At 39.6% G+C, this 25,179-nt stretch overlaps 2 protein-coding genes and 1 long non-coding RNA gene across 4 annotated transcripts; 1 reads left to right on the plus strand and 2 right to left on the minus strand.

Moving 5' to 3' along the window:
* Positions 1-1,350: 1,350 nt before the first annotated feature.
* LOC119908717 lies at positions 1,351-8,946 on the minus strand. Of its 2 annotated transcripts, none has more exons than XM_038726565.1 (7): positions 8,826-8,946; positions 6,546-6,860; positions 4,114-4,407; positions 3,794-3,919; positions 3,493-3,518; positions 2,737-2,805; positions 1,351-1,897 (listed from the first exon to the last, which is right to left on the minus strand). In XM_038726565.1, the coding sequence occupies exons 1-7, from the start codon at positions 8,869-8,871 to the stop codon at positions 1,853-1,855; spliced, it is 921 nt and encodes a 306-aa protein (XP_038582493.1). In that variant the 5' UTR covers positions 8,872-8,946; the 3' UTR covers positions 1,351-1,852. The 2 variants fall into 2 exon arrangements, with proteins under 2 accessions (XP_038582493.1, XP_038582494.1); XM_038726566.1 differs by having other exon boundaries at positions 6,546-6,857; positions 8,826-8,944.
* A 7,609-nt stretch (positions 8,947-16,555) lies between these two features.
* Positions 16,556-17,518, plus strand: LOC119908749. The gene is made up of 2 exons (XR_005445332.1): positions 16,556-16,613; positions 16,693-17,518. It is a non-coding gene; the product is annotated as an uncharacterized LOC119908749 (long non-coding RNA).
* Positions 17,519-18,221: 703 nt separating this feature from the next.
* LOC119908720 lies at positions 18,222-21,082 on the minus strand. The gene is made up of 5 exons (XM_038726570.1): positions 20,263-21,082; positions 19,180-19,503; positions 18,809-18,919; positions 18,664-18,695; positions 18,222-18,533 (listed from the first exon to the last, which is right to left on the minus strand). Exons 1-5 carry the CDS (start codon positions 20,621-20,623, stop codon positions 18,465-18,467), a joined length of 897 nt encoding a protein of 298 aa, XP_038582498.1. The 5' UTR covers positions 20,624-21,082; the 3' UTR covers positions 18,222-18,464.
* Positions 21,083-25,179: the final 4,097 nt, after the last annotated feature.

Genomic DNA, 25,179 nt, shown 5'->3' on the forward strand with positions numbered 1-25,179 from the left:
AACTCCCACTGTGACACCCACCAATGTGTCCCTGAGTAAGACACTTAACCCCTAGTTGCTCCAGAGACGTGCAACCTCTGACATAAAATAGCAATTGTTTTCGATGAAAGCGTCAGCTAAATGAAAAACTGTAAATGTAATGCTGCTCTCTGCCTTGGGATTTCCATGGATGGGCAGGGAGGTACTCTCCGTACCCTAATGGTTTTTCCACATAGGCATGTGGAAGGGCAGAGAGGTGTGCTCTCCCCGCCTCATGGCTTTCCGCGTAGGCGCGGATGGGCAGGGAGATCCCAGAACAGAGCCATACCGCCAAATATAACTACAATGCCGCAATATCTGTCTTTGATGTCTTTGATGAAAGTTGTCCTGACTGAATTATGTATATTCACATCATCAAATTTCCCAGTGTCATATTTGCTTGATTGTCTTCTTGATTTAATTTTCCTACAACAGAGCTTATAGATGCATTGCATTTTAACAGCTGACTCTCAAATGTTGGATGTCACAGTATCATTGAACTCACCACCAAGGAGATTCAAAATGGCCCCTGTTTCCAGTTGCATTGTAACTTAACCAAAATTATAATTTTTATATGCTATTAAGAGTTAAAAGTTAAAGAGTTAAGAGTTATCTAGATCAGTGGTTTCCAACCTGGGGTCCCTACAACCCTCTAGGCGGTACCAAAGATCACAGTGGGTGCCCAAAGCTTTATCTGGTTTGAGGTTGTCAAAAAGCTTTGATTTGCACATAATAATTTATACAAAAAAATGTATACCATTACTACTACTTAGTAGGCCAAACTTTGGTGACCTCTCAACCTGTGATCCTTGCTGTCCATCAGTTTCATCAGGTCATCTAGCTGCTAGCCAGCTCATCCCCGTTTTTTTTTCCTGCAGCCAGAGCATCACATATATGACATATGATTGGTGCTGATGACGCCTCAGCCTCACCAATCAAAAAGAAAGAGTTACCTTAACTTTGGTTTTATTAAAGGACAGGACAAGTCTCGGCCAGAATGAGGTGAGAAGCTAGCTAATGACAGCATGAAGCCAAGCAAAATTAAACGATACTAAGAGGCAAAACACAGGGAGACTGTTGGTGAAGGCCAGGACTTCTCGGGGAGGGAGGGTGCTAAGAAAAAAAAAGACTGGGAACCACCAGATAATAGTCACTTTGGTTTGCACTCTGTAGAAGAATGGAAACCATGTAGATGCCCTGTGAATCAGCAAACAGTGATGTAAAGCATATGTAATGCAGTTTTGATTGCTTTTAATCACTGCAAGATTTAGAGAATAATGTGACGAGTTAGAATAAGAATAAAAAATAAAAACATACAACACAACGAAGAACAATATCTATTCAAATCTTTTACTAGATATCATAGCAGTGCTTATGTAATATAACACACATTTACAACAAAATAAAATGTCTCAACTGGCAAAATAACATTAAAACAATAAGTTAGGTTTACTCCCATAAAACCCAAAATGGGGGTACAAATAAAATTTGCTATCACAGTAAAGTTTGAACATTAAGGGTGCGATTCTGTTTACTGAACATCTGGACTTGACTGAAATATTTGGAAAAACTCAAACACAAGAAGACTGTAAAGCACTGCAGCTTTTTCTTTGCTTATGAAGATGCAATCTATAGCAGTAACAACTTATAAGTTCACCTGAGCAACAGAAACAGTCCAACAGAAACTCAAAACAACTACTCAACGTAGGTGCAAATCCATCTGTCCACTGCACAACAAAACAGAAAACACTTTAATACGACATTATGAGAAGTCCTCTAATTTCTTTTGATTTTCTGACATAGCTGTAGCTGGGATCATTGTCTGCTTCTGTCTTCACTGGAGTCTGATTGCAGAATAAGTCACCTCCTCCACCTCGACCTGCGTAACAATAACCGGAGAGCTGTCTATTTTCTGTTGGTTTATATTTACATCAGGACAGTATTTGAATAAAAAAGTTTTTCAGGGACTTGGCAAAAGTATATGGACACCTAAACAAACTCATACACCCATGTTGGACATCTTATAAAATCATGGGCACTAATACGTTACCCAGTTCATCTTAAAGGTGTTGAATGGGGCTGAGGTCAGAGATCTGTGCAGGCTATTCAAGTTCTTATACTGGGAAAAAACTGGGAAATTATTTCTTTATGCTGGCTATGCAAAAGGCCATTTTCATGCTGAAACAATAGCCAAAAAAAATGTAAACATGCATTTGTCTGAAATAAATGTTTAGGCTGTAGATTTCGATTTAACAAAAATGCAGGTACATCTCAAAAAATTTTAACATCGTGAAAAAGTTGGCTTTCTTCTGTAATTTAATTTAAAAAGTGAAGCTTTCATCTTAATTTATTACACATAGTGAAATATTTCAAGCTTTTAATAAAAATAATAAAAATGATTACGGCTTACAGCTCATGGAAATCAAAACTACTGTATCTCAAATTGTTAGAATTTTAGAATAAAGAATTTATAATACAAAAATGTCAGCTAATTAACCCAGAACACCTGCAAAGGTTTCCTGAGCTTTTAATCTCTCAGTCTGGTTCTGGTGTTCACAATGAACTTTTCAACGATATTTAAAACACATACTTTTGACCATATTTGCACATTATCAGTTAATAGAATACACGATTGTACTCCAAAGCAAATTCAAGATTAAGTCATAACTGAAGTATAAAAACCAAGCTGAGTAAATACAGGTGTATAAAGTCACTCACCTTTTTCTCCAGAGAGGCCTGCTGATTATGGCTAACAGTCACATACGTCAGATTGCTCTCCAGCTCATCCTGATTGAAAACAGCACAGTGGGTTATAAAATACAACAGAGAGTACACACTATTGGCCTGGACAGTATTTATCACATGTGGTAGTGTTTCTCAACCTTACATTAAAATGCATATAAGCACAACTTAACTTCGCTTTTATAGAGCAGTCTCTACATGAAATACAGTTTCTTGCCAACAGTGGCAGCAGTGAGCACAGACATTCATCACTGTAATTTGCCATTTTGGATTTTACATGAACTTAACTGGGTTTAATAGAATTCACCTGAATTCGCCTGAACTGTTTATTGTTACTTTATGTACATCAACATCAGTGAGAAATCCTGGATTAATATGTAATGGAAATTTATGAGAATGAAATGCCAGTGATGGTGCTATAGCCGTTCAGGACGAGGATACATAACTGCAAAAAAATAACTGCAAAGCAAATACGTGGATTTACTTCACTAAAAGGAAGTAAATATGCAGATTGCAATTGATTTCAATCAAACTAAAGCATGATTATAAATGCAAGTTAGTAATCTACGGGGTGAGGAAAGGGAAACACATCGCGTCATTTACTGTTTGTCATCAGTGGAAAAATGTTGTAACAGAGGTGCATTAAATATTGTAAACATATGTATGTTTTGGAAGTAATTCAATTGATATTTATCTAGTGACTGTGTCACATACAACATATGTTTTACTCACAGGCTGTTGGATTGGTTTTTGAACATCTGGAACAAAAGATAAAATTTCTAAGATTAGTCTTCCAGCACTGTATCATCATTCATCAAGTACATCCCATATAATACGTGGAGTGAAAACCAGTAAACCCACATTTTAGTCAGAAATCCAAAACAGAAATACCATGTACTGGCATTTTAAAATGAATAGTTGTCTTTACACTGTTAAATAATTTCACCATCAAATCTCATTTAATATTTAACCCATAACGTGTATCCCGTGTATAAAATTTTAACTAATACTGTTTTTGCTCTGTTTTACTGACCCTCTGTCACTTTTGCCTCTTTGACTCTCTTCCTGTATTTTATGAAAACAGCAGCGATGATAACCAGCACTACCACCATCCCGACCACTGCACCAATTATGATGTAGGGCTGATCAGGTGAAGGATCTGTGGTCAGAGGATACCAGTTAGCCAAACAAATGAAATTCATAACAAAATATGCAATCAACTTGTTTAATGACTCATTACTTGATTACAAGTGACTTACAGGATTTAAATGTAAATAATCAGTACAGTCGGTCAAATTTAGACTTTTATGTTATCTTAATTTGACTGTTCTGGCATATCTCCTCTTATCCTACCTGTGAAGACAGGTGTGTAGTCAGCCTCTATCTCTACATTGTTCTCCTTAACAAACTGGCAGGTGTATCTCCTGTTGTGGCCACTCTGACGTTTCACAGACAGAAAGGAAACACAGTTCTTCTGTCCGAGGAGCTTGTACCCGACACCTTCACCAAGCAACACAGTTCCTGTCTCATCCATCCAGCGGATGCTGTTCTGTTCACAAGGAGGGAGGTCGCTGTATCTCAACAGAGAGCACTCTAATGTGATGTTACCGTCCCTCTTTGGATCAGCGTCTGGTGGTGATGGAGAGACTGAGAGAAAACAAGTGAACACTATTAACTCAGCAAAAAAAATGTTTTACGCCTGCAGGAAAGTCACGGACTTTACTACAGAACCCTGACAAGTTTTTCTGTTCATCTTCTGTGATCATTGTTCTGCAGAGTTAATAAAATCAAGGAAGATTGAACCACATAGAATCAAGACATTTCAGTGGCATTTCAACAAGCCAATGAATAAATAAAATGAAAAAAGGAAACCTGTGACGATAATTTATCATCAAAGTGATATGGTATAATGGTATATCATGTCATCATCATTTATCATGTTATGGTTAAAGTTGTTATTGTTAGTTGCAGCAGTTACAGTACAGTACTTTTCTTATTTCTTATTTTTCATTTGCAAAATGTCATTCTAACAACAGCAGCAGTTATTATACACATGATCTGAGGAAGGTTTGTGTCTGTGCATCTGTCATTCAACTACTCCCCTTTTCAGGGCTTTTACAAAAACACATGGAAAATGAGAGAAAATTAAAAATGTCCTTGTGTTGTCCTGTTAAATTATTTACATTATATGCTTGGTTATGTTGCTGCAGGACTGTGAACACACCCCGAGAGTCACGTCATATGGTAGCACAGGTTGGATGACATTAATTTAAGAAACCAAAACTCAAAGTTGTATTGTCATCCAAATGTAAAATAATTGTCACTGCTGGCTGGTAACTGTGTTAAGTATATAGATAATGTTTTTTTCTCAACTGGTTTTAAACGTTTGAATAATGTTAAGTTGGTTAACATGTTCGGTTCAGTTGCTGAAGTTGGCTTTTTACTTTTATTTACCATACTAGCATTGTCTCTTCAAATGCAATTACGGTAAAATGGACACTAAACGGTACCTTTAGCGTCAAATAACTACGCTTTGTCACCCTTTCTCAAATCGGGCTCAGCTCACAGTGGGTTGTCATTGGCTTTGTTAGTAAATGGGCTAACATGTGATGTAATAAACTGATTTATACCACAGCTGTGTTTATGTTCTTATTGTGACACATTCTTTAGAAAATCAATTAACTTATATATTTGCACACCTATGAAATAGTCCCAGTCTTTGACCTTATTACACTTGCATATCAATACACCAAGTTTGTTGGTAAAGTTTAAATAAAGTGTGGCGTCGACAGACGTACAGAGAGCAACATGTTGAAACAGTACTGTAACACTGCATTTGGGATTTCAAGGACCACAGTGTTGACTTGGCTCTGAATTATCATGCGATTTGGACAAAAAGAAAGAGTTAAAAGTCCACTTCCTGTGTCCCCTATGTGGCACTAGAGACCACCTGCAAATTACACATTGTGTCCCAATAGAGGAATTTTGGATCATACTGTGAAAATGTAAGTTGCGTGATGATTGTCACAAAGAGCTTACTTCCTGTTGCCAGTAAGTGGCACTTTGACTATAAATTAATATTGGCATGAAGATGTGTTCAGGGCGGGGCTGTTATCAACCATACAGCTTGGTACAGATTTGAGCATGTACAGTAAAGTTACGACTTCCTCTTTAATGACGAATCATTGACGACATGTCACGAACATGTTATTGGATTAAACTCACAGATAGCACAATTTTTCATTGTTAATGCCTTTAGATTGCACCGTGAAAATCTAAACGTTTTGGGCCCTAAAAGTACAATGACAATAAAAGAAGTTATATGAATGCAAATCAGACTTTCATAGAGAGGAACATATTTCATTTCATTTCATTTCATTTATTCATTTAAGGACAGTGCACATTAATAAACATTTCTGTAAATGTGCCAGTGTTAGCCAGCAGGCTAATTTTCAACTGTAGTCCATTATATTAGTGTATGATGTGATCTCTGTCTGTCATACCAGCTAGATTATCACTGAAAATGTCCTGGAAAAGAGTGGGAACCCTGAACCGGTAAAATCATCTCTGCCCACCGTAATCACCAAACTAACATATCACCCTGCTCGCTCACTGGCTGGGTTTGGGAGACTCCCAAGTAGCATTGCAAGTAGACAATGGACAGGAAAAAAGGAGCAGGCTGCAGCTGGAATGAGGCTGAACATAGTACAGTGCAACATTTTTGTGCCAAAAAGCAGAATAACCTCTTGATAATCTCAGTGAATTTTAAATGAAATGAGACTCACTTGTCAGAACACTGAGATGTACAAATGAGTCATGATCAGAGTGCGTCCCGTGCCGACAAGTGTAGAGACCAGCATCCTCAGCAGTGATGTTGTAAATGACCAGAGAGCATCTTTTGTCCAGATCCCGCCTGGCGGCTTGGGGTGAGGTCTGCAGAACTTTTCCATTCGCAACCTCACTGAAAGTTTCAGATAAATCTCTGCTGTAAAGCCATGAAACACTGGAGCATGTTGTGTCAGAGGATGATGCAGTGGCACAGGGCAGAATGACATCATGTCCAGCTATTTTGTAGAAAGTGGGTTCTCCATAGATGCCTGCTGAAAAGAAAAGAATACCTGTTGTGTTAAAATCATCTGCATGGAGACTAAACACTTAACTTGAGGATTGTATTTGATTGTAAGAAAAAAAGATTGTTCAGTTCTGGACAGGAATTTTACATTTACACATAGAGGAAACATGTCACCCTCTGCCATCTAGTGGTTTTGTTTATAAGAGAGATCTATTTTCATGTACACTCACCTAAAGGATTATTAGGAACACCTGTTCAATTTCTCATTAATGCAATTATCTAATCAATCAATCACATGGCAGTTGCTTCAATGCATTTAGGGGTGTGGTCCTGGTCAAGACAATCTCCTGAACTCCAAACTGAATGTCAGAATGGGAAAGAAAGGTGATTTAAGCAATTTTGAGCGTGTCATGGTTGTTGGTGCCAGACGGGCCGGTCTGAGTATTTCACAATCTGCTCAGTTACTGGGATTTTCACGCACAACCATTTCTAGGGTTTACAAAGAATGGTGTGAAAAGGGAAAAACATCCAGTATGCGGCAGTCCTGTGGGCGAAAATGCCTTGTTGATGCTAGAGGTCAGAGGAGAATGGGCCGACTGATTCAAGCTGATAGAAGAGCAACTTTGACTGAAATAACCACTCGTTACAACCGAGGTATGCAGCAAAGCATTTGTGAAGCCACAACACGCACAACCTTGAGGCGGATGGGCTACAACAGCAGAAGACCCCACCGGGTACCACTCATCTCCACTACAAATAGGAAAAAGAGGCTACAATTTGCAAGAGCTCACCAAAATTGGACAGTTGAAGACTGGAAAAATGTTGCCTGGTCTGATGAGTCTCGATTTCTGTTGAGACATTCAGATGGTAGAGTCAGAATTTGGCGTAAACAGAATGAGAACATGGATCCATCATGCCTTGTTACCACTGTGCAGGCTGGTGGTGGTGGTGTAATGGTGTGGGGGATGTTTTCTTGGCACACTTTAGGCCCCTTAGTGCCAATTGGGCATCGTTTAAATGCCACGGCCTACCTGAGCATTGTTTCTGACCATGTCCATCCCTTTATGGCCACCATGTACCCATCCTCTGATGGCTACTTCCAGCAGGATTATGCACCATGTCACAAAGCTCGAATCATTTCAAATTGGTTTCTTGAACATGACGATGAGTTCACTGTACTAAAATGTCCCCCCACAGTCACCAGATCTCAACCTAATAGAGCATCTTTGGGATGTGGTGGAACGGGAGCTTCGTGCCCCGGATGTGCATCCCACAAATCTCCATCAACTGCAAGATGCTATCCTATATATGGGCCAACATTTCTAAAGAATGCTTTCAGCACCTTGTTGAATCAATGCCACGTAGAATTAAGGCAGTTCTGAAGGCGAAAGGGATCAAACACAGTATTAGTATGGTGTTCCTAATAATCCTTTAGGTGAGTGTATGTTTCACTTAATTAGTGAACCTCTGGCTCTTTGGGATAACACCTACCTCTACTGTTGAAACCACAAAAAAAACCACACAAACTTGATCAGAATAAACAACGATTGATTCAGATCAAATAAAATCCGCCGATCTGTTATTACCATTTTTCCTTATCCCGTTTTGTTTTGTGTGCATTTGTATTATTTATCTGCACTGATTACTAACTGCATCAGGTTATCATGTAAACACTTACATATTCTGTTAAGAGTTTAAAGAAACCACACAGAGAACAGAGTCTTGTCTGTCCTTCTGTATGTCTGTAAATCTGCACATTGAAAAAATATACCTAAAAATAAGTGATTCATAATTACAATCCTGCTCTTGTCTCACATGTTTATTAGAGGCTACAAGGTTATCAAAGTTTATCAAAGTGGTTTATAAAGCAGGAAATGTGTGGCGTGTTTCTGGTTCATTTTATGACACAAGCTTTTATCTAAAAGTAGCTAATGAAAAAGTGACATTTCTGTAAAATTGTTATTAACATTTTAATAAGAAAACAGATCTTTACCTTCAAACTGAAGCACAAAAATAAGGATAATTTCCAGTAGAGACATTCTGTGTCCATTCCCTGTCGGCAGATGGACGGGTCGTGAGACTCTTCTGCTGCACGTCTGTATGTAATGGTGCTGTTTCCCCTTTGTGGTTGATCTAAAATAACTTGAGAAACAAAACCAACCAGCCATCCTGTCATCAGTTCCAGAGAGTCAGAGTTTCATCACTTCTATGAACCACCTAAATCGACTGCACGAAACAAGAAGAAGATACTTGTGTTACACAAACTACACTTGTCAATTACACACAAACTCCATTTTAATCCTTTTTTTAGCTGATGATAGTTCCTTTATGTATGTATCATGTTAAAATACATAATTAATTAATCCTGGTTTATTCCACTGAAACAAAATTAACTTTCTAGGATGTTGCTCACAGGACAGAGTATGTACTCAGAGTACTCTGTCATTTCGGTGGCGTAATCAAAAGGAAGTGATATTTCTGGTAAGAAACCAAAAAACAGAATTACAAGACTACTTGTTAACTGTGCAGTCCTTAATGCTCAATTACCATTTATTGCTCAGACCTGATGTTTATTATTGACATTATTGTTAAAATGTGGCCCATATCACACTGAAACTGTCCACAGCCTGCAAGTAACCCGCATGCGCAGAAAAATGCTGTCACGCGTAAGTAAACAAGGAGCCACAGAGGTTATCTCTGGTTAGCTTTTACTTTCTAACCCTCCCAATTTTCACTACAGACTCGTGTATTTCATCATCCTCTCCAGGTTTCCTCACGGGGTTACATTTCTCCTGATTTCTGACAAATGTTCACAACTTTCTTTCACTTTCATATGAGGTCCAAATCAGATACAGGTCCGATATCTTCAAATGCGATCTCATCTCCTTATTTACTTGAAAAAATATCTTTATTAGCAAAGACAATGAACAATCACAAGAGTCGTCATTAATACAAATACAGACAAAAATGCCTCTGGGCGTGGCAGGGCTGAAATCATGAATGAAACTACTCCAATCCTATTGGCGGTAGCGTGTGACGGCGTAACTAGAGGTGTATATAAAAGCACGCCGGCACACCAGACACATTAGCTTTTTTCTATTCAGCAGGCACTCTGGCATGTTCGAGACTACTCAGGAAAAAAAAAAGCAACCACGAGAGGAAGTTTTCTTACCTGGAAGGAGAAGCAGAGGAGATGGCAGTTCAGGCAGTGTGTTTTTCCATGCTCGCACTACATCACTACATCCCATAGTGTCGTCACCGACGCAGTGTCTCGTTCCCCTTCTCGGGGAACAAGGGTTACATACGTAACCCGAGACGTTTTATGTCACTTTCCTGGCAGTGTGGGCGTGCCTATCTCTGGCTACTCACACAGCTGGTCGTATCATCAATCCAGCTGTATTTAAGGAGTCAGCCACACATCCAGTCACCGCTGGATGTATTATGAATCATCTTTGGAGAGCAGCCCTGGAAACTCAGTCCCAGAACTCAACTCACTCTGCTCATGTCTCCCGTAAGACAGTGTGTGGACCTCCACTCTCCAAGCCTGTCAGCCAGCCACCCTCTCGATCTGCCAGCACCACAATTTACTCTTTGTCAAATAAACCGTTGAAAGAAGTCTCTCTTGTCCGATCTGCTTCTGGGTTCCCCTCTGAATCCTGACAAAAAGTTTGAAGGAATGTAGTTGTTAGTGAGAGTGGGGTGCCACACTGACCTCGGAGTCAGGCAGGTTAGAGTCCAAGCATCCAGGGCACCCCACATTCCCCACAGAGCTTAAAGGACCCAAGACCACATGCCCCATCACAGGGGAGAACGGCAGAGAGTCGCATTGGGGAGCTTTCGCAGCCACGGAGCAAGGAGCAAGACCACGGGAGAACCAGGGGAAACAGCCCCCGGCCCAGCCAGAGGCCACCCCCCAAGTGCAGGAAGAACCAGTGGCACCCGGGCACAGTGAAAGTGGTGGACTGACAGAAAGACAAAGACATCCCTACAGCTATGCAGCTAGCGTGGCTAAACACAACATTGTCCTGTTGTGTTTCCCGACAAAGCGTGATCTAATACAATGATTCCCAAAGTGTGGTGCGTGAGCTGCCTCTAGGGGGTGCGTGACAGGAAAAATTTAATGGTGGTGTGGTGTAACAACTACTACAGCAAATATTTTGTATTGGAATTTCTCATGAAATAAAAAAGTTGAATTGAAAACTTTCCTTTGTAAGTTTAATTTAAAACTAAAAACGTTATTATTAATAGTTAGCTCATGGGGAATGGCTACTCGCACACCTCTGTCCCTCTCCCTCTCTCTCATACTGAGCCACCTGCACTGGACTAACAAATCCTTATACGGATCTTCTTTTAGTCTATGTTATCTGTTTATGAGGCTATAACAGGGTGCAATTTGTAAGAAAACAGCAGAGGGAATTTTTGAAACGTTTTCTTTTTGTCATGAAAATTCCCTTCACTGAATATTTTTATCATTATCATCCAAGGTTCACATTTTTTCAAGTCTGTCTTAAGACAATGCTCACATGCACAAATGTACACTTAAACAGTTTTTACGCTGCTGTAATCATTCCTCCGGTCCATACTTGCAGTGAAGAGATCCCTTCCTAATGTACACTCAAGGCTGAAGATAATTTGAGGCTTCAGGAGTTTGAATTAGACAAATAAAGTGAGTATCAACCAAACTAACAGTCTTTTTTGGTACAAAATGTTGCTCTTTTGTGTTACTATCCCTCCACCAGCTCAGTTTTATACAAAGAACATTGTAACTTAGGAAGTTACCTGCTTAATATGTCTGAGACTGCTTCAGCATCATATTAGCTTCAGTTTAACTTCAGAATGCATTTCTGAACAGATTGAGGACTGTGGATTTCTTGGCTACAAAAAACTGTTTCAGTGTACATATGGGCATGTAAATGTTGTAATGAAATAGACTTGAAAGTCAGTTACTTAACTCCTGCTGTGCACCTGCAGTAAAAATGTGGTGTCTGTAGCCATATGCTGTATTAGCAAAACCTTGTCACACTCACATGATCAATACTCAGTCAATCACATGAGTGCTGATCGTTGCAAAGGCAAAATAAATTGTCTTATTGTACGGAAGTGGTGTCAGCTCTGGTTCTTCCGGTACCTGGGTTTCCTGCAGGTTCCTCCCACACTGCAAAGACAGAAATCAACATTTCATGCAAATGTGAAAACAAGTGTGAATGGTTGTCAAAAAAGCTCAACTGGTTTGGGGTATTAAGTAAGCTCATGACGCTCTTCTACAGCTCCATGGTAGTCAGTCATCCCTTTGTATTTTATTAGGTTACAACATACAGTCACAGTGTAAGATAATTTGTGTTAAACTGTTTGATCTCACGTTTTCCGTAAGAGAGTAATTTCAGATCTTATTTCAGTGTCCCATATATGTAACTGCTGGGGTGTATTTTCTTTAACCAATGAAGGTTGGATTGAATGAGAATGGGTAAACACACTTGGTTTTATGTTGCCATCTAATGTTTTCATGTAATTTATAATGTATTATGTACCTTAGTCTGTGAGTCAAGTCTGTGTGTTGTATGTTTTGCCCGGCTGCTAAAACTAATTTACTTTCAGAGATAAAGTTAAAGTGAAAATGTTAAAAAAAAAAATTTTTAAATGGTGCCTGGAAATACAAGAAAATAACCAACAATGGTCATCCAGATTACGATTAAAATATTGCTAAAGGGGGCTGCATGGTGGTGCAGTGGTGCAGTGGTTAGCACTGTCACCGCACAGCAAGAAGGTTGTGGGTTCAAACCCCTGTTGCCCCGGCCTTTCTGTGTGGAGTTTGCATGTTCTCCCCGTGTCATGGATAGAATAGATTCCATTATGACGAAGCATTGGAGTCTAAACATCTGATGGATTAGTTGTTCTGGGTTAAGGCCAGCTAAAGATGACCTTAAAGGGAAACCTACAGGCACAAGGGGAAAGACAGAAACATAAAAAGGATCAAAAGATGTCTTGCTTCAGATTTTGTGTTGGCATTTGACATGTTCACATGTTGGTGACTGTGTCTCCTCAGTCAGGCTCAATAAACCATGCTATGTTTAGTCTTCATCAGTCTCTAAAACTTCTTCCCACCTGAACCTACAATATTTTTTTAACAAGCTCCAGATAAAACCTCTTGAATGTCTGGATCTTTCTGGATCAGCTGAAGAGTCTTAACAGACTTTTTTCGAGCAGCCTGATAATAAGGAATTGCAGTAATCCAGCCTAGAAGTAACAAATGCATGGACTAGTTTTTCTGCATCATTTTTTCAGGATGTTCATGATTTTCGCAATATTACGTAGGTGAAAAAAGCCGGTCCTTGAAATTAGCTTAATGTGAGACTTAAACGACATGTCCTGATCAAAGATAACTCCAAGATTCCTCACAGTGGTGCTGGAGGCCAGGGCGATCCCATCAAGGGAAACTATATCTTTAGATAATGCATCATGGAGGTGCTTAGGCCCCAGAACAATAACTTCAGTTTTATCTGAGTTTAACATTAGAAAATTACAGGTCATCCAGGTTTTAACATCCTGAAGGCACATTTGAAGTTTAGCTAACTGATGAGTTTCATCTGGCTTGATCGATAGATATAACTGAGTATCATCTGCATAACAATGAAAGCTTATGGAATGTTTCCTGATAATATTGCCTAAAGGAAGCATATACAGTGGGTACGGAAAGTATTCAGACCCCTTTAAATTTTTCACTCTTTGTTTCATTGCAGCCATTTTCCAAAAATCAAAAAAGTTCATTTTATTTCTCAGTAATGTACACTCAGCACCCCATCTTGACAGAAAAAAACAGAAATGTAGAAATTTTTGCAAATTTATTAAAAAAGAAAAACTGAGATATCACATGGTCATAAGTATTCAGACCCTTTGCTCAGTATTTAGTAGAAGCACCCTTTTGATCTAATACAGCCATGAGTCGTTTTGGGAAAGATGCAACAAGTTTTTCACATCTGGATTTGGGTATCCTCTGCCATTCCTCCTTGCAGATCCTCTCCAGTTCTGTCAGGTTGGATGGTAAACGTTGGTGGACAGCCATTTTCAGGTCTCTCCAGAGATGCTCAATTGGGTTTAAGTCAGGGCTCTGGCTGGGCCATTCAAGAACAGCCACGGAGTTGTTGTGAAGCCACTCCTTCGTTATTTTAGCGGTGTGCTCTCATTGTCTTGTTGAAAGGTAAACCTTCGGCCCAGTCTGAGGTCCAGAGCACTCTGGAAAAGGTTTTCGTCCAGGATATCCCTGTACTTGGCCGCATTCATCTTTCCCTCGATTGCAACCAGTCGTCCTGTCCCTGCAGCTGAAAAACACCCCCACAGCATGATGCTGCCACCACCATGCTTCACTGTTGAGACTGTATTGGACAGGTGATGAGCAGTGCCTGGTTTTCTCCACACATACCGCTTAGAATTAAGGCCAAAAAGTTCTATCTTGGTCTCATCAGACCAGAGGATCTTATTTATCACCCTCTTGGAGTCCTTCAGGTGTTTTTTAGCAAACTCCATGCGGGCTTTCATGTGTCTTGCACTGAGGAGAGGCTTCCGTCGGGCCACTCTGCCATAAAGCCCCGACTGGTGGATTGCTGCAGTGATGGTTGACTTACTACAACTTTCTCCCATCTCCCGACTGCATCTCTGGAGCTTCTTCTTTACCTCTCTCACCAAGGCTCTTCTCCCCCGATAGCTCAGTTTGGCCGGACGGCCAGCTCTAGGAAGGGTTCTGGTCGTCCCAAACGTCTTCCATTTGAGGATTATGGAGGCCACTGTGCTCTTAGGAACCTTAAGTGCAGCAGAAATTTTTTTGTAACCTTGGCCAGATCTGTGCCTTGCCACAATTCTGTCTCTGAGCTCTTCAGGCAGTTCCTTTGACCTCATGATTCTCATTTGCTCTGACATGCACTGTGAGCTGTAAGGTCTTATATAGACAGGTGTGTGGCTTTCCTAATCAAGTCCAATCAGTATAATCAAACACAGCTGGACTCAAATGAAGGTGTAGAACCATCTCAAGGATGATCAGAAGAAATAGACAGCACCTGAGTTAAATATGTGTCACGGCAAAGGGTCTGAATACTTGACCATGACCATGTGATATTTCAGTTTTTCTTTTTTAATAAATTTGCAAAAATTTCTACATTTCTGTTTTTTTATGTCAAGATGAGGTGCTGAGTGTACATTACTGAGAAATAAAATGAACTTTTTTGATTTTTGGAAAATGGCTGCAATGAAACAAAGAGTGAAAAATTTAAAGGGGTCTGAATACTTTCCGTACCCACTGTATAAAGTGAAGAGGATTGGTCCGAGGGCAGATCCTTGAGGAACTCCATGACTAACTTTGGCATGCATGGAGGACTCATCGTTAACATGTACAAACTGAAATCGATTTGATAAATAGGACTTAAACCAGCTTAGAGCGGTTCCTTTAATGCCAATGAAATGGTCCAGTCTCTGCAATAGGATCTGATGGTCAATGGTATCAAATGCAGCACTAAGATCTAATAAAACCAGTACAGAGACAAGTATTTGTCTGATGCAATAAGGAGGTCGTCAGTAATTTTCACCAGTGCTGTCTCTGTGCTATGATGAGCTCTAAATCCTGACTGAAAATCCTCAAATAAACTATTGCTCTGTAGAAAGTCACACAGCTGTTTAGCAACTGCTTTCTCCAGAACCTTAGAGAGAAATGGAAGGTTAGATATAGGTCTATAGTTGGCTAAAACATCCGGATCAAGTTTGGGCTTTTTCAGAAGAGGTTTAATTACAGCTACTTTAAAGTACTGTGGTACATAGCCTGTTGATAAAGATAGATTGATGATATCTAGTATAGAGGTGCTGACTAGGGGTAAAACATCTTTAAGCAACCTAGTCAGGATGGGGTCTAAGAGGCAGGTTGATGGTTTAGATGAAGAAATTATTGAAGTTAGTTGGTAAAGATTGAGGGAAGCAAAACAGTCTAAACATATATCTGGTTCTACAGCTGTTTCTAAGGTTCCTGAGTTAAGAGATAAGTTGGTGCCAGTTGAGGGCAGGTCTTGGTGAATTTTGTCTCTAATAACTAGAATTTTATCATTAAAGAAGCTCATGAAGTCGTAACTACTGAGAGCTATGGGAATACTTGGCTCAATAGAGCTGTGACTCTCTGTCAGCCTGGCTACAGTGCTGAAAGGAAACCTGGGGTTGTTCCTATTCCTATTTTATGGTATCATTGTTAACATAATAGCAGTTCATTGTAACACAACGTATCCTGTCACTTGAGATATGTTGTGTTGCAATACAAATGTGCACAACAGGAGTACTTTGTTTACATTGGCCTTCCAGACAAAAGAGTGAAATAAGGTTACATGAAGTCTTTTTCTACATGTTAAAACATATAAAGGCCTCTGCAATATTTATGAACATGTATGTTTTTTTATTTATAAAGGGTGTTAGTTATGGTGGTTTAAAGAAGCCACACGCAGATGAATTATTTCTTCAAGACAAACTCTTTAGCAGCCTATCTGGTTTTAACTGCAAAGTTCAGATGGTTACAAACGGACTACAGCTGTTATTACACATAAAGTAAATATAGTGAAGGATCTAAAAACCTACATTTTATGTGATAGGCAGGCTTTTTGCCTAGTAAGGCCATGGGCGGCTATAGCCTCTCAGTGAAGCTCCACCCCCCTGTCTCTAGAAGCAGGCACACACCTGTGCCGCTTTGGGAGTTGATTTATCGAGCGCACCCAGGATCTCTCTGTAGGCATTGTGTCCCAGTGTGGCTAGAGAGCAGGTATGTTTTGTAGGAGTTATGAGTCAAGGCTGACAATGTTTTTAACTTGTGAACATGTTTTAATTTGTTTTAATCACAGGTATTTTAAGTCACCTGTTGTCCAGACCTCATCAGCTGAATAGCCTGTTGTGCTAAAGGTTCACCACAGAGAAGGAAGTGGTTAACGCTGAGGTAAAAAGATTTTGTCTAATAGTTATGCAAGTTTACTAGTTAAGCGAGGTGGAGTCAGAGCTGGGTTGACTACTTACTGCATTGTGTGAGGTAAATATTGTCAGGTATTTAGCAAGTATGTTTTGGCAGTATGTGTTAAGACAACGGAACTAATTAAATTCTTGTAATTTTAGGGTTGTATAGCCATTGCTGTTTTGCCTGCCTGATCAACTGCTGCTATTTGTGTTTGAATTGTTATGTCTATTTTATGAGAATTGTTACAGGATGGGCCCCTGTGAATGTGATTGCCAACTGCCGGGGTCTGCTAGGGGTGTGGCGGTTGTCCCTGTTTTTGGCTGTACGATTTTCCTCAGCTTCTAAGCCATTCCCCCCACCCCCCACCCCCTTTTTAGTGTTCTGCCAGACAGACAGGGTGGTGGATTGTGGGAACCCCTTTCCCCTTCAATGCATGTGGTGGTGGGTATGACAGCTGAGTGTGCATGCTTTACTTAGTTTTATTGTGACATTTGTGTGTGTCTTGCTGTGTCTAGGTGGCTGCGTGCCGGTGTGAGTGGTGTCAAAGCACCTGGGTGGCCCACAGGTAACCCCGCACCGGCAGGTCTGGTCCCTGTAGATGCTGAGGCGTTTTTAACAATGTGCTTTTATCCCTTAGCATCTCTGGCAGTATTGGCATCCACATCTTATTTGTTTTTATTGTTGTGCTTGTGCAGCGAATAAAATTGCCCAAAGCCTGATCTTTTTAATTGTTTAAATAAATCTTCCTTCTGGTCGAAACTCACGTCTTTGAACTTTATTAATTGTGGGAAACCCATGGCAATTGGGGAGTGACTATTTGGGGATTTGAACCCCTCACTATTTGACTTGGTTACTTATAACTTAAATTAATGTATCTTTCAAAGGAGATGGCCAATCTGTTAGCACTCAGCTATAGAGTATACAGTCAGATGCACAAAAATAGCTAGACACACATGATGGACTTGAATACTGATAGGTCTGACATCAGACGATCAACATGTATCTGATTTATAAAAAAAAAAAACTTAAATGTGACATTTGTCACATTTAACAAAAATAACAGGAGCACATTCACTGAAAATCACTTAAAATTCAGTTAATCCATTTATGTGGCTTCTTTATTACAAAAACACTTACAAGCATTCTTAACACCTTTTATAAAAAATAGGCAAATAGTTGCCTACAGTATTTAGACATCCAGCAGACCATTTGAGTTGTGTTTCCATCCACCTGATGAATGTGTCCAACATCCACTCTTTTAGCTGTTTGCTATCCACCAACTCTTGAGAAAAATATCTTGCTCTTTAGCTGATAAATGTGTTCTGTCTTTCTGCTGTTTGGTGCTAAACTGTTAGCTAAATCAGACTAAACAGAGCTGTATAAATGCAAAGCATGTGATATCACATTTTTACAATACAAGTAGTCATTTGTTCCTTTTATTAATCTAAAAACACTGACATTGTGAATGTTTTCTCACCTTAAGCTACAGAACATCTGCTTGTTGGTGGCATGAAAACAGATCGACAGAAATTCTTTACATTTAAAGAGTAAAAAGAACAAGCAAAGTATCTTAAACATAAAACAATTTTAACTCAAAGCTTCGATCACTCAGGAAAAATGATATTTGACTTTGTGGTGAGTTTAAGTTGGTGTGGAAGTTGTCGATCACTGCAGTCTAGTAGCAGCAGAATGTGCATTCACATTTTCATACTGGACTTCTGCATCATTATTTACCTGTGAAATAAAGCACAACAAACATATTCTGAAAAAAAAAAAAAACTGTTTCAAGAGAACAAACTGTTGATGTTTCTACCAGAGAGTAAAAAGTGAGTTAATTTTTCATAATAGTTATTTTTAAACTCACATTGTTCTCATTTTCCAGTGGATTTGTTTTCCCTGGGGGAAAAAATGAAAAATACCATTATACAAAATACCATTACAATTCTAAGGTTCCTGATAAATTATTTACATTAACCAGTTCTACTAAACAATGGTCTGAATTTCCTCACCTCTGTCTCTGATGACTTGAACTGTGATTACAATCATCAGGATCAGTCCTGCAATTCTCAGAGTCAACAAGACGTAGCTCAGAGGAGACCAATCTGTGGAATCTGTTGAACCTGGTTTACAAAAAAAGTCACTTAATAAATAAGAACAATGTTTAAAGCTGGGACAGGCATTATTTGTTATATTTGTTGAAATTATCTTTAAATATCATCAATAAATCAAATGCTATAAATGAAAAAATCGGGTATCTGTGGCTGTGACAGGACTGTAATAAGCATGGGCAATCATTTAATTTTGGTACCTGCTCATTGCTCATGAACGTGTGTTTTAGATTGTTTTCAATTAAATACTTCCAAAAATCTAGCGGTCTTACCTGAATTTGAAATTCCTGGCTGATTGCCTGTGAAGAAAGGTGTGTAGTCAGCCTCTATCTCTACATTGTTCTCCTTATGAACATACTGGCAGGTGTATGTCCTGTTATGGCCACTCTGACGTTTCACAGTCAGAACAGAAACACAGTTCTTCTGTCCGAGGAGCTTGTATGCGACATCTTCACCAAGCATCACAGTTCCTGTCTCGTTCACCCAGCGGATGCTGTTCTGTTGACATGGAGGGAGGTCGCTGTATCTCAACAGAGAGCACTCTAATGTGATGTTACCGTCACTCATTGGATCAGCGTCTGGAGGAGATGGAGAGACTGAGGAAAAATAATTGATAGCTGTTAAGTCAGCATCAAAAATATTTAGCATCTGCAGGAAAGTCAGTGACTTTACTACAAAACTAAATTTTTCTAATCTTTGGTGATCATTGTTCTGCTGAGTGAAAATATTGAGGAGAACTGAACCAGATTGAATCAAGACCTTTCAGTTTGGTTCTCTACAAGCCAAATGAGTGAATAAAATGAAAAAAGAAATCCTGTGAAGAATATTTATCAGCAAACGGTAATGTTAGTCGCTGCATACTGGGGGAGGGTTTCAGGAATGAAGGAGCGCTGCATCAACAATGACCAAACAGATTGGCTCCTCTCTCTTTCCCTGAGCCCCGTCCACTCTACCTACGCTCATTCACTGAGAGGGTCTCTCATGTTAAGGGCCATCCCAAACCAGTGAGGCATTCAGATCCATGTGAAATGTGTGCTCATGGACATCTTCCCTTGAATGGAAGGGTTGTCCCCATAAAGCCTGGATGAATGATGGCTTTTGTTTCCTCCTTAATGTGGAGTGTCTTTTACAGGAAAAGACAACAGTGTTAATTACGCTCCTCTAATAATAGGGAGAATTTAAACAAGTAATCTCTGCCTACCATAATCACCAAACATATAACAGCAAGTAGATAGCAGACAGGAAAAAGGGGGTAGCCTACAGCTGGAATGAGGCTGAGCTTAACACGGTGCAACATTTTTGTGCCAAAAGCAGAATTCCCACTTGATAGTCTCTTTCATGGAAATGAGACTCACTTGTCAGAACCTTGAGATGTGTTGCTAGATCCTTATCAAAGTCCATCCCCTGCCGGCAGGTGTAGAGACCAGCATCTTCAGCAGTGATGTTTTTAATGTCAAGAGAGCACTTACTGTCCACACTCAGCCTGGCAGCTCGGGCTGAGGTCTGCCAAACACTTCCATTTACAACATCATAGAAAGTCAGAGATGGTCCTCTGTTGTAAAACCATGAAACACTGGAGCATGTTGTGTTAGAGGATGATACACTGGAACAGGGCAGAATAGCATCATCTCCAGGTCTTTTGTAGAAATTGTGTTTTTCAAGGTTGCCTGCTGGAAAGAAAAGAATACATGTTCTGTTAGAAAGAAAACACAACATTTAAAATCATTATTATCTCTAAAAAGAAACAAAAGAGTTTTTTTTTTTTTTACATTTGCAACCACAGGGAGCTCAGGGGTGTGGTGGCATACATTATGGTGGAGATGTATTTATTTATGTAAAGGAAAGCCAAATGGATGGAGCGAGACAGTCCCAAACGTTTTGGTTTATGTCATTCTCTTGCTAATTTGCAGCTGACTGTTAAACATTTGTTTGCCAATCTCTCTCTCTCTCTCTCTCTCTCTCTTTCTCTCCCCCTTAACTTCCCCATCATGTCCCTTCTGTCTATGGATAACTGCTACAATGGGTGGAAATGGAATTAGCGCCAACAGTTATGTTTACAACCTCGAAAATCAAGCAAGCTAAGACACTAAACCAAGTGACGTGATTTATTGATCTCCTCTGATCCATTTCAGTACTGTGGACAGCGCCTAAATACACATAAGCCCAGCTGTGCTGCTTAGGGGAATTACACACCAAAAGCATTAAACTACTTCCCTTGTGCCACTCTAAATGCAGGCATGCTGAGTAGGGGTCAGTTGTCCTGTTTCTCCAATCAGGAACAAGTTACAAATCACCTGATCCACTCTGCACATGCTCAGTTAGTTCGACTTCCACATGTGAAGAAGTAGCACTATGTGGCAGGGACAGCCATTTTATTTTTGTTACAGGATTGCCAGCTTTTTAGTTAAACTGATCAAACTTCATTCAAGTTTATTGTGTGTCTATGTTGATGTCTTTTGTGCAAGTTGTTAGTGCTAATGTTTCAGCTGTAAGCTGTAAGGTAAGCTAGTTCATGGTTACTAGAGTCTGGGTTGGTTGTAACAAGATTCTGGGTTGGTTCTGACAACAAAGAAAATGTTTAGCTGTATTTATGTGTTTTCTTTGAATTTCAGTATGTGTCGACACACACAGTGATGTTTAATTGTTTCATTATTAGGTTCAAATGTTAGTAAAAGACTATAAAGACTATAGACTGGGTCCTGGCCTGCACTCCAGGAGTGCATGTGTGAAGCAAACCTATAATGTTATGAAAAATAACATTCGGAAATACTGTTTCATAAGCACTTGTGCTGGGGCACCACACGAGGCCTTCGGGACGCCTTAGGTATGGTTTTAATAATTACAATTATTTACTAGTGATCAGTTAATTGATAATTATTTTGAATCAGTTTAATCAATCAGTCAATCAGTCTCATTTCAAAGTTGTGAATCATCCTGGATTTAAAGAGTACACACACAGTTCCTGTGATTAAGGTGAAATTATTAATTAATTTATTAAACTGAATACAAAGTGAGGTTAAATATATCAACATAAAAACAATGATGATTAAACAACCAGGATGTAATCAATGAGAATAATGGAGTTCAATGAGAATTTAGTTTAGTCTATTGTGGGAAAGAATCTGATTCTAAGGGAGCAAGATAACTAATGAACTAAATTTGGCTAGGAGTTTTAGGCTAAAAGAACTAAGGATTAAAGGCTAAAGGATTAAAAATAAAGAACATCACCTTGACCACAGAATGTAGTTTGTTTGTCTTACTGCTTGTTGGTTTCTCAGCCGGTTGATGTTCGGACGGCCCCACGACTAGTTAGCGCTTAGGTCCTTGGCGTCCACAGTTTCAGCAGCTTAGCACGACAGGACCAGCTTTTTACTAGCAGGCTTGTCCTGGGGGTCCGTCCTAGCCGGCTTGTTGTTGAAGAAAACTTGCAGTGATAGGCTGTTACAGCTAGTGTAAGTAGCCCACGTGGCTGGGTCCGAACTTTGGTGGGAGTGGCGAAAGTTAATTCGACTGAAATAAAGCTTAAAAGGGAATGGTCTGATAACTCTTAACAAACAAAACAAGACAAAGTAAATTCAACAAAGGTTCGCGGGAATATGGCTAAGTAAGTTCCTGGAAGACAAAGAAAATTTCACGGACAATACAACTACTATACTAACTATACTAAGTAACTTCAAGATTATTTAATTCAAACAAGGTAATAAGGCAAGTTTATAAGGAGACAATTTGTTCACACAAAGGTATTTGAGGCTGTGCCTTCCCTGGTGTCTGGCTTTCCTCACCGGTTTCACAACTGGGTGTGAAAAGTGATAGGGTCTTTGATGTTTTGAAGTAACTGAAAGGAGAACATTGTTACCATGGTTACCCTGCCCTTTTGGTCTTGGGGAGTGTCTGTGTGTGGGGGGGTCAGTTTAGAGTCCTGATAGCCTAGTTCAGGATGAGGTTAGTCTCTGGTCAAGGTTAATATCGTCATTTTAACAGTCATGCATAGAGTCTGTTATCTCAACTTCACCGGACGTGGTAGGTTTTATGGTCGAAACTTCCCAAACAGCACTTGGGAGTGGATCAAACCTTTCACCCCCTCCTTTGGGGTACTTCAGCTGTCTGTTGAGGGTTGATATCTCAACCCCCCCTCTTTCTCTCAGGGTGAGAGAAAGAGAGACTCTGGATTCTTCCTTTTTGGTATAAAATAGTGCTTGACAACGATTAGAATTTTTAATCGCGATTAATTGCATGTTTTTCTTGCGATTATTAATTTAATAATGAATTCTAAAGTAGTGCAATTTTAATTTAAATGTACTGCTATATACACAAAACTGTAATAACATGTGGTTTGCAAACACTTTAAACAAATAAGGTGCTTTTTACCAGCAGTATTCCCTTTACACAGTAGCAATAAAATATTTCTTGTAAATCCCAATTTAAATATTTATATAATCAAATCAAATATTAAACCAAAGCTATTTGCCACTGCCAGGGCTTTACCTTTTATCTAGCTTGTTAAAACAAGTTACCATCAGAATCCAGTTTTCTTGTTGTTTTTTTCTGAACAGGTGTCAGCATCAGGTATCTTTTATCAGGGAGCAGCAGAAACAGTCTGTTCAGTAGGGTTTTGACGATGTCTACAAAACTACATTGAAACATCGGGATGGACGATGGCAAGGGGCATTAACAAGCAAGCGGCTCACCTGCTGCCGTGATAACGGATCGCAGAATATGGAACATATGGTAAAAAGATGACAGCGTAGTCTGCTGAAGCCTCCCTCCACTGCTTGTTTGGGTGGCTGATTTGCAGGCTGATCAACATCCCGCCCCTCCTGTGACCCATGGTTTGACTGTATGTGTATTCAGAGCCAGTGAGCGAGGGACTTTCAAGCTAACAATAATAAAATAAAAACTGCGTTAAGGGCACCTTAACACCAGCCCCAGTATAAAATAATTGAACCAACACTGGTTGGTTTATCACCGCGGTGATGGTGCAAGACAAACAAGCACAAACACACACACTAATATTCTGCTGGTGCACATTTTGATAGTATTACGTATGTCACTACTATGACTGACATTAACTAAGATACTTGGAACCCCCCGACACACACACGTCAATTATGTAAAAAATAAATTAAGTATTATTATAAAAATCTTTCAATATCATGTTGTTCTCATCCTTCTTATCACAAGTTTAAGCTTAAGTTTAAGAAAGCTGAATTCCCATGCAAAGTTCTCGTCAGCTTTTACAGAGGAACAACATCCTGAGCATCAGTGATATCGGTGAGGTGAGGTGTCCACGCAGAGCCCAAAGGATACTAAAGGACAGTACTGGCCCAGCCACAGCCTGTTCACTCCGCTGCCTTCTGAGAAGAGAGATAAAGTTTCTGATGATGCACCACCAGACTGCAGAGCAGCTTTTCCCCGAGGCCGTGAGACTTTTAAACTCACATTCATCCTCAGCGCTGCTCCATTAAATATAGTTTATTTCGGTTTACCTTTTTATGTATGATTGCTTTTGTATTACTGTAAATTGTCTGTTACGTAGCAGAAATTAGTCACATGCTTAATTTTATTTTACAACCTGTTATAATGTGACAAGTAAACTTACCTTCTACCTTCTTCGGTATGTTACGATTAACCAGGGGCGCCGCACAAAAATCTGGACCCTGTACATGAGCATTCTCTATGGGCCCCTCCCACATCCACGGCTTCTAACAGTGCAAATTTCACATTTCTGTAAAATTATGATTAACATCTACATAAGAAACCAGAGTGTTACCTTCAAACTCAAACTGAAGGACAAAAATAAGGATTAATTCCAGTAGAGACATTTTGCGTCCATTCCCTGTTGAACTCCGCAGATGGATGGACGTGAGGCTTCTCTGCCGCAGGTCTGTAAGTGATGGTACTTCCTCTTTGTGGTTAACCTTTTAGTGAAAATACCTTGAGAAAGACCAACACCAACCACCCAGTTCCAGAGAGTTACAGTTACATCACTCTTATGCCCCCTCTAAACCAACTGCACACAGCAAGAAGAGTAAACTTCTGTTTCACAAACTGCTCTGCACTTTAATTTTTTTTTTTTTTAGCAGGGATCTCTGTAGCAACAGAGAAACAAAAATGTTGTAATTTCCACTATATTTTTGGTAAGAAACCAAATACATAACAACAAGACTAAGGTTAGCTATGCTAGCAGCTCTGGGAGAGATTAATGCTAAAATATCTCAGTCTAGCATGTTAGCATGCTATAATTTACTCATTACACAAACTGCAGTTTGATG

This window comes from Micropterus salmoides, unplaced genomic scaffold (assembly GCF_014851395.1).
Source record: "Micropterus salmoides isolate LMB-PRFRI ecotype aquatic unplaced genomic scaffold, ASM1485139v1 Ms_hic_scaffold_18, whole genome shotgun sequence".
NCBI classification, from domain to species: Eukaryota; Metazoa; Chordata; class Actinopteri; order Centrarchiformes; family Centrarchidae; genus Micropterus; species Micropterus salmoides.

Excerpts from the sequence above, each read along its gene's own strand:
- LOC119908720 (XM_038726570.1), bottom strand. The coding sequence starts at position 20,623 with ATGTTGTGTTTTCTTTCTAACAGAACATGTATTCTTTTCTTTCCAGCA. Across the intron at positions 19,504-20,262 it reads ACATCTCAAGGTTCTGACAA|TCTCTCCATCTCCTCCAGAC; the intron begins GTGAGTCTCATT and ends ATTTTTCCTCAG. Across the intron at positions 18,920-19,179 it reads GCCAGGAATTTCAAATTCAG|GTTCAACAGATTCCACAGAT; the intron begins GTAAGACCGCTA and ends TTTGTAAACCAG.
- LOC119908717 (XM_038726565.1), bottom strand. The coding sequence starts at position 8,871 with ATGTCTCTACTGGAAATTATCCTTATTTTTGTGCTTCAGTTTGAAG. Across the intron at positions 6,861-8,825 it reads TTTTGTGCTTCAGTTTGAAG|CAGGCATCTATGGAGAACCC; the intron begins GTAAAGATCTGT and ends TTTTCTTTTCAG. Across the intron at positions 4,408-6,545 it reads ACATCTCAGTGTTCTGACAA|TCTCTCCATCACCACCAGAC; the intron begins GTGAGTCTCATT and ends GTTTTCTCTCAG.